The 16,233-nt window shown below is 44.6% G+C and overlaps 2 protein-coding genes across 2 annotated transcripts in view; one reads left to right on the top strand and one right to left on the bottom strand.

The window, feature by feature from the left end:
• Nucleotides 1–16,233, bottom strand: part of LOC123671116 — a 42,262-nt gene that overhangs the window by 5,823 nt on the left and 20,206 nt on the right. The gene's annotated exons all lie outside the window — the stretch shown is intronic.
• On the top strand, nucleotides 6,919–7,974 carry LOC123672183 (sperm motility kinase-like). The gene has a single exon (XM_045606191.1). The coding sequence runs from the start codon at nucleotides 6,919–6,921 to the stop codon at nucleotides 7,972–7,974; it is 1,056 nt and encodes a 351-aa protein (XP_045462147.1).

Raw genomic sequence — 16,233 nt, 5'->3', positions numbered from 1 at the left:
GAATCTCATTTCTTAGATCTTTCTTTCTCAAGGGGAGTTTGTCTGTCCGGTTCCTTATTGCGAGCAACTCTTATTTGGAACTACCAGGCAGAGCTCCTTATCTTGAGGAGAGGGGTCGCTCATTTCCGATCTCCGGATCACCGCGGTGTTTTGGGCTAATTACCCTGTCCGATCTGACTCGAGTCGTGAATTGGTGGATGCGCCGAGGTATACCGTAAGTGAAATTTATTTCTTAGATCTTTCTTTCTCAAGTGGAGTTTGTCTGTCCGGTTCCTTATTGCGAGCAACTCTTATTTGGAACTACCAGGCAGAACTCCTTATCTTGAGGAGAGGGGTCGCTAATTTCCGATCTCCGGATCACCGCGGTGTTTTGGGCTAATTACCCTGTCCGTTCTGACGCGAGTCGTGAATTGGTGGATGCGCCGAAGTATACCCTGAGTGAAATTTATTTCTTAGATCTTTCTTTCTCAAGTGGAGTTTGTCTGTCCGGTTCCTTATTGCGAGCAACTCTTATTTGGAACTACCAGGCATAACTCCTTATCTTGGGGAGAGGGGTCGCTTAATTCCGATCTCCGGATCACAGCGACCTTTTCGGCGAATTACCCTGTCCGGTCTGACTCGAGTCTGGAATTGGTGGATGCGCCAGAGTATACCCCGAACGAAATTTATTTCTTAGATTTATTTTGGTGGATGCGCCAACAAATACCCTGATTGAAATCTGTTTCTAAGACCCAACTTTCTCAGGTGGAATCTGTGTGTCGGGTCCCTTATTGCGAGCAACTCTTATTTGGGACCACCAGACAGAATTCCTCATCTTGTGGAGCGGGGTCGCTTATTTCCGATTCACGGATCACCGTGGTCATTTCGGTGAGTCACCCTGCCCAGTCCGACCTGAGATTTATTTTGGTGGATGCGCCGACAAATACCCTGATTGAAATCTGTTTCTAAGACCCAACTTTCTCAGGTGGAATCCGTGTGTCGGGTCCCTTATTGCGAGCAACTCTTATTTGGGACCACCAGACGGAATTCCTTATCTTGTGGAGAGGGGTCGCGTATTTCCGACTCACTGATCACCGTGGTCATTTCGGTGAGTCACCCTGCCCAGTCTGACTTAATATCAATTTTTGGTGGATGCGCCGATACAAGACCGATATTGTTCAGGCTTTCTGTTTCTAATAAAGAAGTATCGAAGCGGACCGTACGGAACACAGGATAGGTAGTCACATCTGACTTATTAGACTGCATTTCACACGCCAATCTGCATGCTTTCCACGCTTGTCCGCACTTAACCGTTTTTATCATCGCTCAATTTGCTTGCTCACTGCTTACTCATTTCTGCTGCTTGATATACGCCACCTGCTCACCTCGCTTAGTTCTCGTTCCGTGCCGTGTTGCATTGTAAATATTTGCTTTTGGTGTTTAGTAGCCTTTTGCATTATTGTATATGTAGGATAGTATTGTATATAATTTGGTGTTGTACATAAGGGAACGGATATTGTTAAATATAGTGTGTTTCGTCAGGGTGTCTTTTATTTATCTCATAGACATTTACTGCCATTTAGCGAAATAAATCACCACTGGTCAATCGCTCTTACCTTAGATTGAATCGAACCCTTCTCCAACTGTTTAAAAGCTACCCAGGGTCGATAATAGTGAGCGACGTAAGGAATTGCGACCTTATAAAACCTATCGCAATTGGCGCCCGAGGTAATATAGGAGAGAAATAGTAAACGATCATCAATCCGAAGAAAGTCGCCGTCACAAATTGGCGCCTGATTTTTTTTGCTATAGGACTGACAGAAGAGCCCTTTAGAGTTTTTTTTGTGTGGAATATTTTTCAGAGGATAATGGAGGTGAACAGATTGAGAGCGGAAGAGTTGAGATGGGAGCTGGAGGCTCGTGGCCGTAGAGCCGGCAGAACTGTACAGGAAAACCGAAAGGAACTAAGGAAGGTGTTGGCACAGGATGTACAGTTCTGTCCCATGGAAAGAGACACCGAGGAAGAACTGAACGATGCCAGTCGAATCCTGAGAAGCTTGGTGGAACATGTTCAAGCTTTTGACGAGGAGAACACCGCGAATGAGGAGCCTCGTATCAGGAGTAGACTCATACACCTACAGAACCGTCTCAGCCTGGTGAGACCAACTACGATGGAGGAACAGGCCAAGGCCGACGAGCTGTCTGAGTTATGGAAACAAACAGACGAGATGCTGGGAGACGCCGTGGTCTTGGCCAGAGCTAAAGTTACCCGGAACGGGATGGGGGATGTTTCGGAAAACCCTGAGCTGGGTGAAGCATCTCAACCGGAAAGAGAAGTAAGTCTTATCTCCTTCGAGGATCCTCCCATGGAAGACCAACAAACCACCGGCGCTGATAACGGAGGCACCTTCAAGGGAGACCAAACGCAGATTTTGCAGCAGGAAAATAGCGAGGGAGGTTTCTCATTGAGTTTCTTCCGGCGGTTACACAACAGGGCTTGTGAAGCTGTCCGTCGACGATTAAACTTCACTAGTCCCTGGAGAACAGATGAAACTTCTGGACCGCTCATGCGAGGGAATAGGCCTGCTGTGGCTGAGTCGACAAGGAGAATTTCGTTCCCATTTTTGGTACCCGAGGATTCGAGAGATACCGAGGAGGATGTAGCCCACACGACGGCTACGGGAGGTCAAGCTGATATAGGCAGATCAGATAGTTTGGAGCGAGGCAGAACAGGACAGGACAACAGGACTGGAATGGATAGATCATTTAATCAGCCAGCCGTACCTGTTTATAAGTGGAATATACAATTCGATGGATCAACCAGCGTTAACGCATTCCTGCAGGAGGTCGAACATCTAGCCGAATCTCGCAAGGTTACTCAACAGTACCTCTTCGAATCTATCTTCGAGTTACTACGGAAGGATGCCAGGGATTGGTATATTCCCAGGAGAGGTACATTCAGAGGTTGGGAAGACTTCAAGGAGCAACTGCGTGAAGCTTTCCTCCCCCTCGACTACGAGGAAACGCTTCTAGAGGAAATAAGGAAACGAACTCAGGGGGAGGACGAAAAGCTGTTGATGTTCGTCACAAGGATGCAGAACCTGTTCTTGAAGTTGACTACAAAGCGACCTCCTGAAGAAGAACAGGTGAATATGATCAGGAAGCGTCTGTTGCCGACCCTGCAGAAGGCACTGGCTTTTCAAGAGATCAACAATTATGCCCAGCTGTTGTCCAAAGGAAAGGTGTTTGAGTTGGTTCAGTGGCATGCGGACCAATACACTCCACCTCCAGCCCATAAAGGTCTAATCGATGATCCACACCTGGTATATGAAAGACCTCGCCGAAAACTTCCACAGACCTTGACCGTCGAGTCTCCACCGTCCAAGAGGCCGGAAGAGATGAAGCCACCGGAAAATGTACCGAAGTCGACGCCTAAGGCCCGGAAGGAAACACCAAACGGGGAGTCTACATCCGCTAGAGCCAAACCTGGAGACACACCACCCCGTGATGCGAAGGTCGTTCGGTTCGAAGACACCAGGCTCCGAGAACTTCAATGCTGGCGTTGTGGTAAGGTCGGACACTTGAGAAGGGAGTGTCAATCAACGCCGAGGCTGTTTTGTTCCCGATGTGGGAAGCAAGGCGTGATGTCCAGGGATTGCCGATGTTCGGAAAACTAGAGCGGAGCTGCCCCGCGGGGAAGAGACAGTTCCGTTCCATGGCATCCCCAATCAAGCAGTCAGCGTACACGCAGGATAACCGGCCAATAGTCGCTGTCCACATCGGAAAACGGTCCCTGGCAGCCCTGCTAGACACTGGTGCGTCTAAGTCCTTTTTGAGCAAAAAGGCAGCAGAGGCATGCAGGAGGATGAGAGTTTTTCCATCGGAAATCGCAGATATGGTGGCCACAGTGGCCGACGGAAGTTCAATCACCGTGAAAAAGATGTACGAGCCCATAATACGGTTTGGGGAGGAGGAGATCAAATCTCGACTACATTTGGTGCCCCATCTACCGATGGATCTGGTTCTAGGAATGGACCTGCTGGCTTCGCACGATTTCAAGATTAATTTCCGTACCTCGCAGTGCTTCCTCAAGGGCAAGTTGCTAAAGAAAGCCGTTTCGCCGATCTCTACGCCACACAACACGTCGATTAGTTCTTTAGATCGTCAGGAAGAAAGCGTCCTTCAGAAGTTCCTGGAGAAAGAACTTACAGTCTTCGAACAGATACGAGGACCGACGAAAATGGCGCAACACGAGATCAAGGTGAAGCCCGGGACCGAGCCTATCAAGCAGAGATACCGCCCATGTAACCCCAAAATGCAGGAGATAATAGACCAGGAAGTGGACCGAATGTTGGAAGATGACATTATAGAACCGTCAAAATCACCGTGGAGCTCCTGTGTCGTTATCGTAAAGAAGGCTAATGGGAACCCCAGATTCTGCATCGACTTCCGAGCAGTAAACGAGGTCTCGGTCAAAGACGCATACCCTTTGCCATACATTGCTGGGATATTGGACAAACTGAGGCGAGCAAAGTACATCTCTACGTTGGATTTGAAACAAGGATATTGGCAGATTCCTCTCACGGAGGAGAGTAAGCCCATCACTGCTTTTGCTGTGTCTGGAAGAGGTCTGTTTCAGTTCAAAGTGATGCCGTTTGGTCTTCATTCCGCCGGTGCGACGTTCCAGAGACTCTTGGACCGTGTCATAGGTCCTGAGTTGGACCCAATTGCCTTCGCATATCTGGACGACATAGTGGTCTTGGGAGAAACGTTTGAGGAGCACCTGGCTAACTTAAAGTTAGTGTTTCGCCGTCTCAGAGAAGCAAACCTCAAGATCAACCCCGATAAATGTGAGTTCGTGAGGAGTTCTCTGAAATATTTGGGTCATGTGATAACCGAAGAAGGGATTGCGACGGATCCGGACAAGATTGCTGCCATAAATTCGATGAAGCCGCCGAAGACCGTACGAGAACTTCGACGATTTCTGGGAGTGGCGAGCTGGTACCGAAGATTTGTGGATGACTTCACAAAAATAGTTACGCCACTCACATTATTGCTGAAGAAAAAGCAAAGATGGAAGTGGGAAATGGAGCAACAGCGAGCGTTCGATACGCTGAAGGAGAAACTCACTGAATCACCAGTGTTAGCCTGTCCGGATTTCTCCCAGCCGTTTACGTTGCAGACTGATGCATCCGAGAGCGGGCTCGGGGCTGCCTTAACGCAGATCCAGGAAGGACGCGAACGAGTTATAGCCTACGCCAGCCGTACCCTAAATGGTGCCGAAAAGAACTATTCGGTGACCGAAAAGGAATGCTTGGCAATCGTATGGGCCATAGACAAAATGAGGCCGTATCTGGAAGGGTATCATTTTACCGTGATCACCGATCACATGAGTTTGCGCTGGTTACGATCGATAAAATCTCCCTCAGGCCGGATTGCAAGGTGGTGTGTCTTTCTACAACAATATGATTTTGAGATCAAATATAGAAGGGGCGCCCTGAACCGAGTGGCAGATGCCTTGTCCAGGGATCCGTTGCCGTCAGAGGAACAGGTCTGTGTGGTCAAGAACACGACCCGATGCCCGTGGTATACTAGGAAATACCAGGAGGTCTCGAAGAAGCCTGCGGATTTTCCAGATTACCGGATACAGGAGGGAAGGTTATACCGACATTTTTGGAGCGCCGACGACTTCACGGAAACGGAGATGGGAACGCCGTGGAAACTGTGCATCCCGACAGAGGATCGGCAGTTGATACTGCGGGAGAACCATGATGAGCCGGTAGCTGGTCACTTGGGAATCGCAAAGACCATATCTCGAGTGGCCCAAAGCTACTATTGGCCTGGGATGTTCCGTGAAGCAGCCCAATACGTTCGAAGGTGCAAGCAATGCCAGAGGTACAAGGTTTGCCAACAGAAACCCCCAGGGAAAATGCAACCGTACCACATCACCGAACCATGGCATACGGTCTGCACGGATCTAATAGGCCCATTACCTCGTTCCAAAAGGGGTAATACTTTCCTCGTGATGTTCCAGGACCGTTTCTCGAAGTGGATCGAATGCAAACCACTCCGGGCAGCCACGGGTAAAGGTGTGTTCCAGGCGTTTTACGATCTAGTATTGCTGAAATTTGGATGTCCAAAGACCGTAATTAGCGACAATGGTTCTCAATACGACGGACGTCTATTTAGGGAAAACCTGAAGAGCTTGGGTATCCAACATAGATTTGCTCCGGTCTATTCGCCGCAGTGCAATCCCGTGGAAAGAGCTAACCGGACCATCAAAACCATGATAGCACAATTCTGCGAGCAGGATCATCGCTCCTGGGATGAGCGAGTTGGGGAACTGGCTTTCGCGTTGAACTCTGCCAAACATGAGTCCACCGGATTCACACCGGCGTTCCTGAATTTCGGTCGGGAGGTCCACTCCCCAGAAACGAACCGTCGGACATCAGGAGCCAAAGGTGACGCAGAAAAATCAATGGAAGAACCACAGGTCCAAGGGGTAGGCCAATACGCAAATCGCATCAAGCGACTCCAAGAGACCCGGGAGTTTGTTAGACTCCAGCTGGCTCGTGCATTCAACCAACAGAGTCGGTATTATAATCTCCGAAGGAGAGCGTGGTCGTGCCGGGTAGGTGACAAAGTTTTGCGTCGAGAACATCCGTTGTCGTCGGCGGCAGAAGGCTTTGCATCTAAGTTAGCGCCCAAATATTCTGGTCCGTATACCGTTACTAAAGTCATATCTCCAGTGGTTTACGACTTGAAAAGCGCGTCGGGTAAATATCTTCGTCACATCCACGTTAAAGATTTGAAACCATTCTACGAAGGTGAGCAGGGCGTTGAGCACTCGGAAATTTCGGGAAACCCGCGGATACATAGTGGAGAGCATGCATAAGACCGAGGGGCGGAGCCGTGTCAGTCATCCGTCTGTTTCAGGATATGTTGCGATCAGTGGCGGTCGTACCCTCCAACCCCTCTGATGAAGAGTCCACTCCGGAGAGAATAACCAGGATCTCCGGACCATTCCGGAAGATCCGTACCCTCGGCGAGGGAGGTTTTGGAAAAGTGTTCGAGGTCGAACACGGAGATATAAGATTTGCCCTGAAGGTGGCCCCGAAAGACGAGGTGTCCATGACGGAGCTGAGGATGCTGAAAGCCATGAGACACCCAAACGTGGTCCGCCTATTGGTGGATTACGTAACCGACGAACGGCTCTATCTTGGGGTCGAGCTGATGGAGGGAGACCTGTTGGAACTGGTCCAACGACGGGGACCTCTGCCGGAGGGGGAGTGTTGTGATATGTTGGGGCAGGCTTTCGCTGGGCTGGCGGCCTGCCATGCTCAGCGTATCCTGCACCGGGATATAAAACCGGACAATTGTCTCCTCCGGGGTCGGCGGGTCTGCATCGCTGATTTCGGGCTCGCCTGCCGACTTAATCAGAGGTTCCCGACCACGTCGCGGCGAGCTGGTACTCCCCCATTTTGGGCACCGGAGGTCCTGAAAAGGTTGCCATTCGGACTCCCCTCGGATGTGTGGGCCATGGGAGTGACGGCCTTATACATGGCAACCGGGAAGCTACCCTTCATGACGCCGAATGGGGAAAAGAAGGTCATGAACTTGATAGGACACTACCGCGGGGAGGAGATGCTCGAGGTGCCAGAGGGATTACGCAGCAGCCTGGTGGAACTTCTGAGGGTTGATCCAGCGCATCGCCCTTCCGCTGCATGGGGCGAGATGACCTTCAGGCAGCTGGCCGTGTCAGCCACAGAGGGGTCCAAAGAGATGGCCTCATCTGAAAGACCGTCAAAATTTGAGGCCATAAAGGTGGGAGAGAGCTTTGTAGAAGCCTTTGAGAGGCAACCAAAGGGTGGTTGGACTCCCCGATTCAGGCAGAGGCTGCTGCGGTTTCGCCCTCCAGGAGTGCGGGGTAGACTCCACCCTAAGTTCGTGTTTCCGAATGGGAGGACGAAGCGAATTTGGGTTCCCCAGGAGTAAGGGTGCCTCTCTGTCCCGCGGACGTCCGTCTGTCCGTCAATGAGTGAAGTAGGTCGTCATTGGTGTTGGTAAGTTTTATACAATGGGTCGCTAATCTTGTTGTGTTTTAGAACAAAGATGTCTAGAGGAGAGTGGGACCTCATCGACGCCGGAATAGTGGAATCCATGCCGGCCAGTTTCGACGAGTTAGTGGAGGAAGAAATCGAATTCTGGCAACAGCAACGGAAGGAGACGGCGGCTAGGGGACCACCTACATCTCTACGTCATCACCCAACACCTCCAGCGAGACGACGCCCCTATGACTTACCTCGTGGCCATGCCGGTGGACGACACAAGCCAAAGGCTAGAAAACCCCGCAGGCCTTCCAGAATCCACGTACCAGCCCCAGACCCACACTACCCAAGAGCGCAGAGGGAAGTTCCACGCTTCATCAAACTCATGGAGGGTGCATGTTGGCGGTGTGGACTACTGGGCCACGCCCGGAGAGATTGCCGGAACAACGTCCGATTATTTTGTTCTCGCTGCGGTCGTTTGGGAGTTATGTCTAGGGATTGTCCATGCCCAAGAGAAACTCGAGCCCGGACGAGGCAAGAAGAGGAGCCGTCTAGAGTCGGAGTGGATCAGGGCGTGAGGTCAGGTCAACCCAATCTCCGGTCCATTGGAATCCAGTGTGAGCTACTGCGACCCTCAACGAACCTCCAACTATGGCCGATGGAGATTCACCCAGGGATGATATTGGCCGTCTGCCAATAGATAGTTGAACAGCGGGGTAGCAGGTGGTGACAAAAAAAAACTTTCGTTTTTTTTTTGGGGAAGTAAGGGGGGTGTGTAACGAAGTGAAATTCGTTACTAGAATCACCCGGTATAATTTAGCCCAGGTTAAGAATTTAATAATTATTTTACTAGAATCACCTAGTATAATTTACCCCAGGTTTAGAATTCAATAATTATTTTATTAAAATCACCCAGTATAAGTTGCCCCAGGTTTAGAATTCCATCATTATTCTACCAGTCATATGAGTAGGTGAAAATAAAATGTTAATTGAGAGCAGTGAAGGTATTTTTCGTCCAATTCAGAAATTTTCATTTGGAATAATTTCTGATTTATTTATTTCATGAAAATATAACGATGCAATTTAAAATATCAGCCTATGTATAAAAACTTTCGAGCGACAACGCGATAGACGTTATCTCTTCAATATGTTCTTTTTTACATGTTGTCGTTCGTTTTTCATAGGTACACCGCCGATTTCGAGACTCGAAATTTTCCCCTTCCAACCGAGATTACAAGTGAAATATTTCGGAAAAGGAGGATTATTCTTGTCGGTGTCTTCGAAGTAGAAAGATATTTTTCCAATTATTCTTGCCGGTGTCTTCGAAGTATTAAGATATTTTCCGATTTACTCCTGTCGGCGTCTTCGAGCTATATATTTTCATAGTTATTGAGCGGATTTTCTTGAGTAACAATTTAGAGTTTAATTTTTAGTTTGCAATTTTCCTTCTGAACGTTGGACGTTTTAGTGCCGTATTTTATATTCGTGAATTTGACACTTAGCCCGTACACGAAAAGAATTTGAGTTCGTGTAGTGAAGTGGGAAATTCTTAGGATTGGTAAGAACCGTTTTATTCCTGTCTGTATTATCGGTGACTTTCCTGTGTTCCATCGATACTTTCCGAGTGTGATTTATTTGTAATTTATTTTATTTCTAAGATCTTTCTTTCTCAAGTGGAGTTTGTCTGTTCGGTTCCTTATTGCGAGCAACTCTTATTTGGAACTACCAGGCAAAACTCCTTATCTTGGGGAGAGGGGTCGTTTATTTCCGAACTCCGGATCACTGCGGTCTTTAAAGTTAATTATCCTGTCCGGTCCGACTCGAGTCGTTGATTGGTGGATGCGCCGAGGTATACCGTAAGTGAAATTTATTTCTTAGGTCTTTCTTTCTCAAGTGGAGTCTGTCTGTCCGGTTCCTTATTGCGAGCAACTCTTATTTGGAACTACCAGGCAGAACTCCTTATCTTGAGGAGAGGGGTCGCTTATTTCCGATCTCCGGATCACCGCGGTGTTTTGGGCTAATTGCCCTGTCCGATCTGACTCGAGTCGTGAATTGGTGGATGCGCCAGAGTATACCCTGAACGAAATTCATTTCTTAGGTCTTTCTTTCTCAAGTGGAGTCTGTCTGTCCGGTTCCTTATTGCGAGCAACTCTTATTTGGAACTACCAGGCAGAACTCCTTATCTTGAGGAGAGGGGTCGCTCATTTCCGATCTCCGGATCACCGCGGTGTTTTGGGCTAATTACCCTGTCCGATCTGACTCGAGTCGTGAATTGGTGGATGCGCCAGAGTGTACCCTGAACGAAATTCATTTCTTAGGTCTTTCTTTCTCAAGTGGAGTCTGTCTGTCCGGTTCCTTATTGCGAGCAACTCTTATTTGGAACTACCAGGCAGAACTCCTTATCTTGAGGAGAGGGGTCGCTAATTTCCGATCTCCGGATCACGGCAGTGTTTTGGGCTAATTACCCTGTCCGGTCTGACTCGAGTCTAGAATTGGTGGATGCGCCAAAGTATACCCTGAACGAATCTCATTTCTTAGATCTTTCTTTCTCAAGGGGAGTTTGTCTGTCCGGTTCCTTATTGCGAGCAACTCTTATTTGGAACTACCAGGCAGAGCTCCTTATCTTGAGGAGAGGGGTCGCTCATTTCCGATCTCCGGATCACCGCGGTGTTTTGGGCTAATTACCCTGTCCGATCTGACTCGAGTCGTGAATTGGTGGATGCGCCGAAGTATACCCTGAGTGAAATTTATTTCTTAGATCTTTCTTTCTCAAGTGGAGTTTGTCTGTCCGGTTCCTTATTGCGAGCAACTCTTATTTGGAACTACCAGGCAGAACTCCTTATCTTGAGGAGAGGGGTCGCTAATTTCCGATCTCCGGATCACCGCGGTGTTTTGGGCTAATTACCCTGTCCGTTCTGACGCGAGTCGTGAATTGGTGGATGCGCCGAAGTATACCCTGAGTGAAATTTATTTCTTAGATCTTTCTTTCTCAAGTGGAGTTTGTCTGTCCGGTTCCTTATTGCGAGCAACTCTTATTTGGAACTACCAGGCATAACTCCTTATCTTGGGGAGAGGGGTCGCTTAATTCCGATCTCCGGATCACAGCGACCTTTTCGGCGAATTACCCTGTCCGGTCTGACTCGAGTCTGGAATTGGTGGATGCGCCAGAGTATACCCCGAACGAAATTTATTTCTTAGATTTATTTTGGTGGATGCGCCAACAAATACCCTGATTGAAATCTGTTTCTAAGACCCAACTTTCTCAGGTGGAATCTGTGTGTCGGGTCCCTTATTGCGAGCAACTCTTATTTGGGACCACCAGACAGAATTCCTCATCTTGTGGAGCGGGGTCGCTTATTTCCGATTCACGGATCACCGTGGTCATTTCGGTGAGTCACCCTGCCCAGTCCGACCTGAGATTTATTTTGGTGGATGCGCCGACAAATACCCTGATTGAAATCTGTTTCTAAGACCCAACTTTCTCAGGTGGAATCCGTGTGTCGGGTCCCTTATTGCGAGCAACTCTTATTTGGGACCACCAGACGGAATTCCTTATCTTGTGGAGAGGGGTCGCGTATTTCCGACTCACTGATCACCGTGGTCATTTCGGTGAGTCACCCTGCCCAGTCTGACTTAATATCAATTTTTGGTGGATGCGCCGATACAAGACCGATATTGTTCAGGCTTTCTGTTTCTAATAAAGAAGTATCGAAGCGGACCGTACGGAACACAGGATAGGTAGTCACATCTGACTTATTAGACTGCATTTCACACGCCAATCTGCATGCTTTCCACGCTTGTCCGCACTTAACCGTTTTTATCATCGCTCAATTTGCTTGCTCACTGCTTACTCATTTCTGCTGCTTGATATACGCCACCTGCTCACCTCGCTTAGTTCTCGTTCCGTGCCGTGTTGCATTGTAAATATTTGCTTTTGGTGTTTAGTAGCCTTTTGCATTATTGTATATGTAGGATAGTATTGTATATAATTTGGTGTTGTACATAAGGGAACGGATATTGTTAAATATAGTGTGTTTCGTCAGGGTGTCTTTTATTTATCTCATAGACATTTACTGCCATTTAGCGAAATAAATCACCACTGGTCAATCGCTCTTACCTTAGATTGAATCGAACCCTTCTCCAACTGTTTAAAAGCTACCCAGGGTCGATAATAGTGAGCGACGTAAGGAATTGCGACCTTATAAAACCTATCGCAATTGGCGCCCGAGGTAATATAGGAGAGAAATAGTAAACGATCATCAATCCGAAGAAAGTCGCCGTCACAGACTAGGGAATGTATACTCTTTTTCGTACATAATTTTTAAAATCAATTTTTATATGATGTCTAAGCTCCTCTTATGACAATCCAATACCCCTCCCCATCCAATAATCCCATATGAGAGCTGAGACTGTACCAATGCATCATAAAGTATTTGCAGATATCTTGTAGATTGGATATTCTTTTGAATGACTCTAAATCTATACGCTATACCCCTTAATTTTTTCACTAAGAAATTCATATGTTCATCTCATTTCAAATGTTGATCTATGTAAATACCTAGATATTTTGTGGATTTTGTATTAGAGATTTCGAATTGATTATTCACTTTTAGTGTTCCTAAATTCGGCAGTCCTACTTTATTGGATGAAAAAGTCAAATACTTTGTCTTTTGATGATTTAAGGTGAGCTTATTAACTTCAAACCATTTTTTCAGAATCGTCAAGTCATTTATAGCCTTTTGTTTCAGATTCTTTCTAGTTGTATCCTCGTACATGACTAACGTATCATCAGCAAAGCTTATAATTTCTCCACTACTTTTCAGGTCGAATATACCATTCATATATATAAAAAAAAGAACAGGTCCGAGCACCGTTCTTTGCGGCACACCATAGGTAAGTACGCAATTTCACTAACTCTTCCATTTACCGTCGTTTTTCGTTTTCTTCCTGTAAGAAAGCTGCAAAGTAGATCATTTATTTTACCTATGAAAACGTAATCTGAGAGTTTTTCCAATAATTTTTTTATGATTAACGGTGTCAAATGCTTTCGCCAGGTCTATAACTACTGCTAAAGATGGAATATTTTTATCTATATTTCTATATATCATTTCCGTTACTCTTCTTATCGCATCTTCTGTCGACATCTCTTGACGAAATCCGATTTGATCTTTTGAAAGAATGTCACATTTATCCATAAATGCGACTATACGTATCTTGATCAGTTTTTCGAAAATCTTAGAAACATTGGACACAAGGGTAACTGGTCTATAATTATTAAAATCTGTTTTGTCTCCTCTTTTGTGTAATGGTTTTACCATTCCCATTTTTAAAACTTCCGGAAAACAAGCTTTTTCGAAACAATTATTCGCCAAATAGGCGAGAGGTTTTGATAACTCCTTTTTCACTTTTTTCAGAACTTCCGAACGAATGCCATCATATCCTGTAGATTTTTTGATTTGAGGCCATCAATAATCCTCTCGATTTCAACTGAGTCTGTGGGGAATGAAAAAAAAGACTCTTTATTTTTAATTTTCTTTTCTGTGAAATCTTCTGGTTCCGTTATTTCATTTGCATATCTTTCTCCTAATTCGCTGAAATAGTTATTGAAAGCCTCACACATTTCTTGATTATCTTTGATAACAGTGTCATCAGGGCCGTCGCTAGCCAAATTGCCGCCCTAGGCAAATACCCAATTTGCCGCCCTAACAGTCAACTCTGCAGAATGCAAAAAAATTATTTTGGGTTATCGGGGTCTTCTACCGAAATATGAAAAAGTTGAAGGCGACAGTTTGTAAAATTTTAATTATAATAACATAGAAAAATATAAACAAAACCAACAAGTTCAAACTTGTACAAAAAATGAAAATCATTTTAGGATTGGTAAGGAACAATAATAGGAATACATAATATGAATGACTAGAACAAAAAATATCTTTCCGGAAAAAATATTCAACGAATTATTCAAAAATTAACTTTTCGATCATTTGAATAAATCATCGAAAAGTTAATTAATTAAATGTCAAAATTGGCATTTGAGGATTGGTAAAAACGAATAATATACACGAGTATAAATAAATAAATGTAAAAATATTTCATAATAATATTCAATAAGGACCCGCTCTAGCGTTTCTGCCGCCCCGGCAAAAATACAAGTCTACGCCCTTGTTCGGGGCGAGAATTTTTATAAAAAGTTAGAAGGGTTTTATGGACGCAAAATGTATTGAGTGTAATTATTTCTTATGAATTCAAATTCAGATACCTTTGCAAAAAAGTATCTTATTTTGTATCTATATACTCTTACAAAGTAAGTTTGATGGCTTTGCTAACATTATTTTAAAATATAATTGATTTATAGAATTTGAAATAACATTCCAATTTCCACTCAGCATTAAAAAAATCAAGTTATTAATCCAACAAAAAACACGGTGAAAGTAAAATAAAACTATTTAATACATTCTTTTAAGGATCTAGTAGATTCCTCGGAAAAAGTAGAAAATACCTTTCTCCAATATCTGCCGCCCCTCTGCGGCCTCAGGTTATTCTGCTGAGTTCCGACTTTATAAAACGCTTGAACATTTTGTTTTTTATCTTTAAGATGATAGTGTGTAACAATCGGATGATACGGATGAACCATTATTTCAAATTCAAATGCGCCCACCCCCAAAACTAATTAATTTGATAAAAAATCATGTGTGAAATTCTTTGAAATTAAAAAAAAGTATTCAATACTTTCTTCTTGGAATTCGGATTTCTGAAAAAAATTGAAAATGCCGCCCTCCAATATTTGCCGCCCCGGCGAAATGCCAATTAGCCAGCCTCCAGAGCGGGCCCTGATTCAGTATTTAATTAAGAAAAAGTTCTTCAAGAAGCAATTGAAAGTTCCGGGCGAGGGAAGTATGAGAACGTTTTAGAAAAATATTATCTTGAAATTTTTGTTTTCTCTTTCGGCACCTTACATTTTGAAATAAATGAATATGATTTTTTCTATTAAGTCTATCTCATCATCCGACGCTTCGAACGTAGGTACTTCCCAGTGCCGAAAAATGATAATAATAAGGAAATGATGAAAATAAAAAATTATAGAACTTACCTTCAGTAATCTACTTTGAAATCCTTAAATCCAAAGGCAAATCGAAAAATTCAGAATATAACACTCACTTTGCACATACAGTACGATCAAAAAAATATTGTTATATAATGGAACGTGGTATAAAATAAAATAAACTTCTCAGATATGTATTTCTTAGGAAGGATGAGATGGAAATGATGAAATGGAAACGTTTCTCGTATATTTTGCATTCATCTGGGAATAGGCATTCTGGTTGAAGAATTGTAGAGAAAAATATCCTCGCTACCCTAATAAAGCAATAAAATTGAGCATTGTAGCAAAGAGAAGCCCGACACGCCTGATTAGTACATGTGTTTTTTAGCATTAATATCTCGTAAACAGTAAACAGCTGTGAGAGGGTTTACACGACATCTGGATATTTATGAGTTGTTGTTATAATGCGGCACCTCTGATAGTTTAAAATGTTGATTAAATTGTCTGTATATTTTCGTGTTGTTTCTAATCGATTTAAATCTCATTTCTTACTTTGAATTTCTACACATATGATTTTTGTTGATCAAGATTGAAATGCCGCCCCAGAATTTTGCCGCCCTAGGCGGTCGCCTCCCCTGCCTACCCCCTAGCGACGGCCCTGAGTGTCATCCTCTAACTTAATACATTTAATTTGTGTTTCTTTTCTTAAAGTATTCTGTACACACTTCCACAGAGCTATTGGTTCGTTCTGATTTCTCTCTATGCATTTCTTGAAATATTCTTGTTTAGCTTGTGATATTGATATATGTAACTTTTTTTTAGTTCAGAATATTCCTTTTTGAGTTTAGTGTTGTTTGCATTCTTTTTCATTTTTGTGTACATTTTCTGTTTTTCATTCATATCTTTCAATATTTTCGGAGTAATCCATTCTTTTTTATTCTCTCTTTGTTTTTTTCTGTGGATTGTAGTTGTATTTGCTTCTATATAATATATATTTTGAGGTTATGGCGGAAGCAAGTAGGAAGTTTTCAGGGACTAAAAAGATCTGCAAAAATTGTAAAAAAATTGTCGCTGAACCAGTAGACTGTAATACTTGTGGATCCAGTTTTCACCCCAGCTGTGGAAAACAGGCAAAAGTAATTAATAGCGAGAAAATTCTTGATT

The sequence above is a fragment of the Harmonia axyridis genome, chromosome 1 (genome assembly GCF_914767665.1).
Source record: "Harmonia axyridis chromosome 1, icHarAxyr1.1, whole genome shotgun sequence".
In the NCBI taxonomy this organism is placed as follows: Eukaryota; Metazoa; Arthropoda; class Insecta; order Coleoptera; family Coccinellidae; genus Harmonia; species Harmonia axyridis.
The sequence above is the reverse complement of the archived record's forward strand: the minus strand, read 5'-3'. Positions and strand labels throughout refer to the sequence as shown.

Coding starts and splice junctions, on each gene's coding strand:
- LOC123672183 (XM_045606191.1), top strand. CDS start 6,919: ATGTTGCGATCAGTGGCGGTCGTACCCTCCAACCCCTCTGATGAAGAG.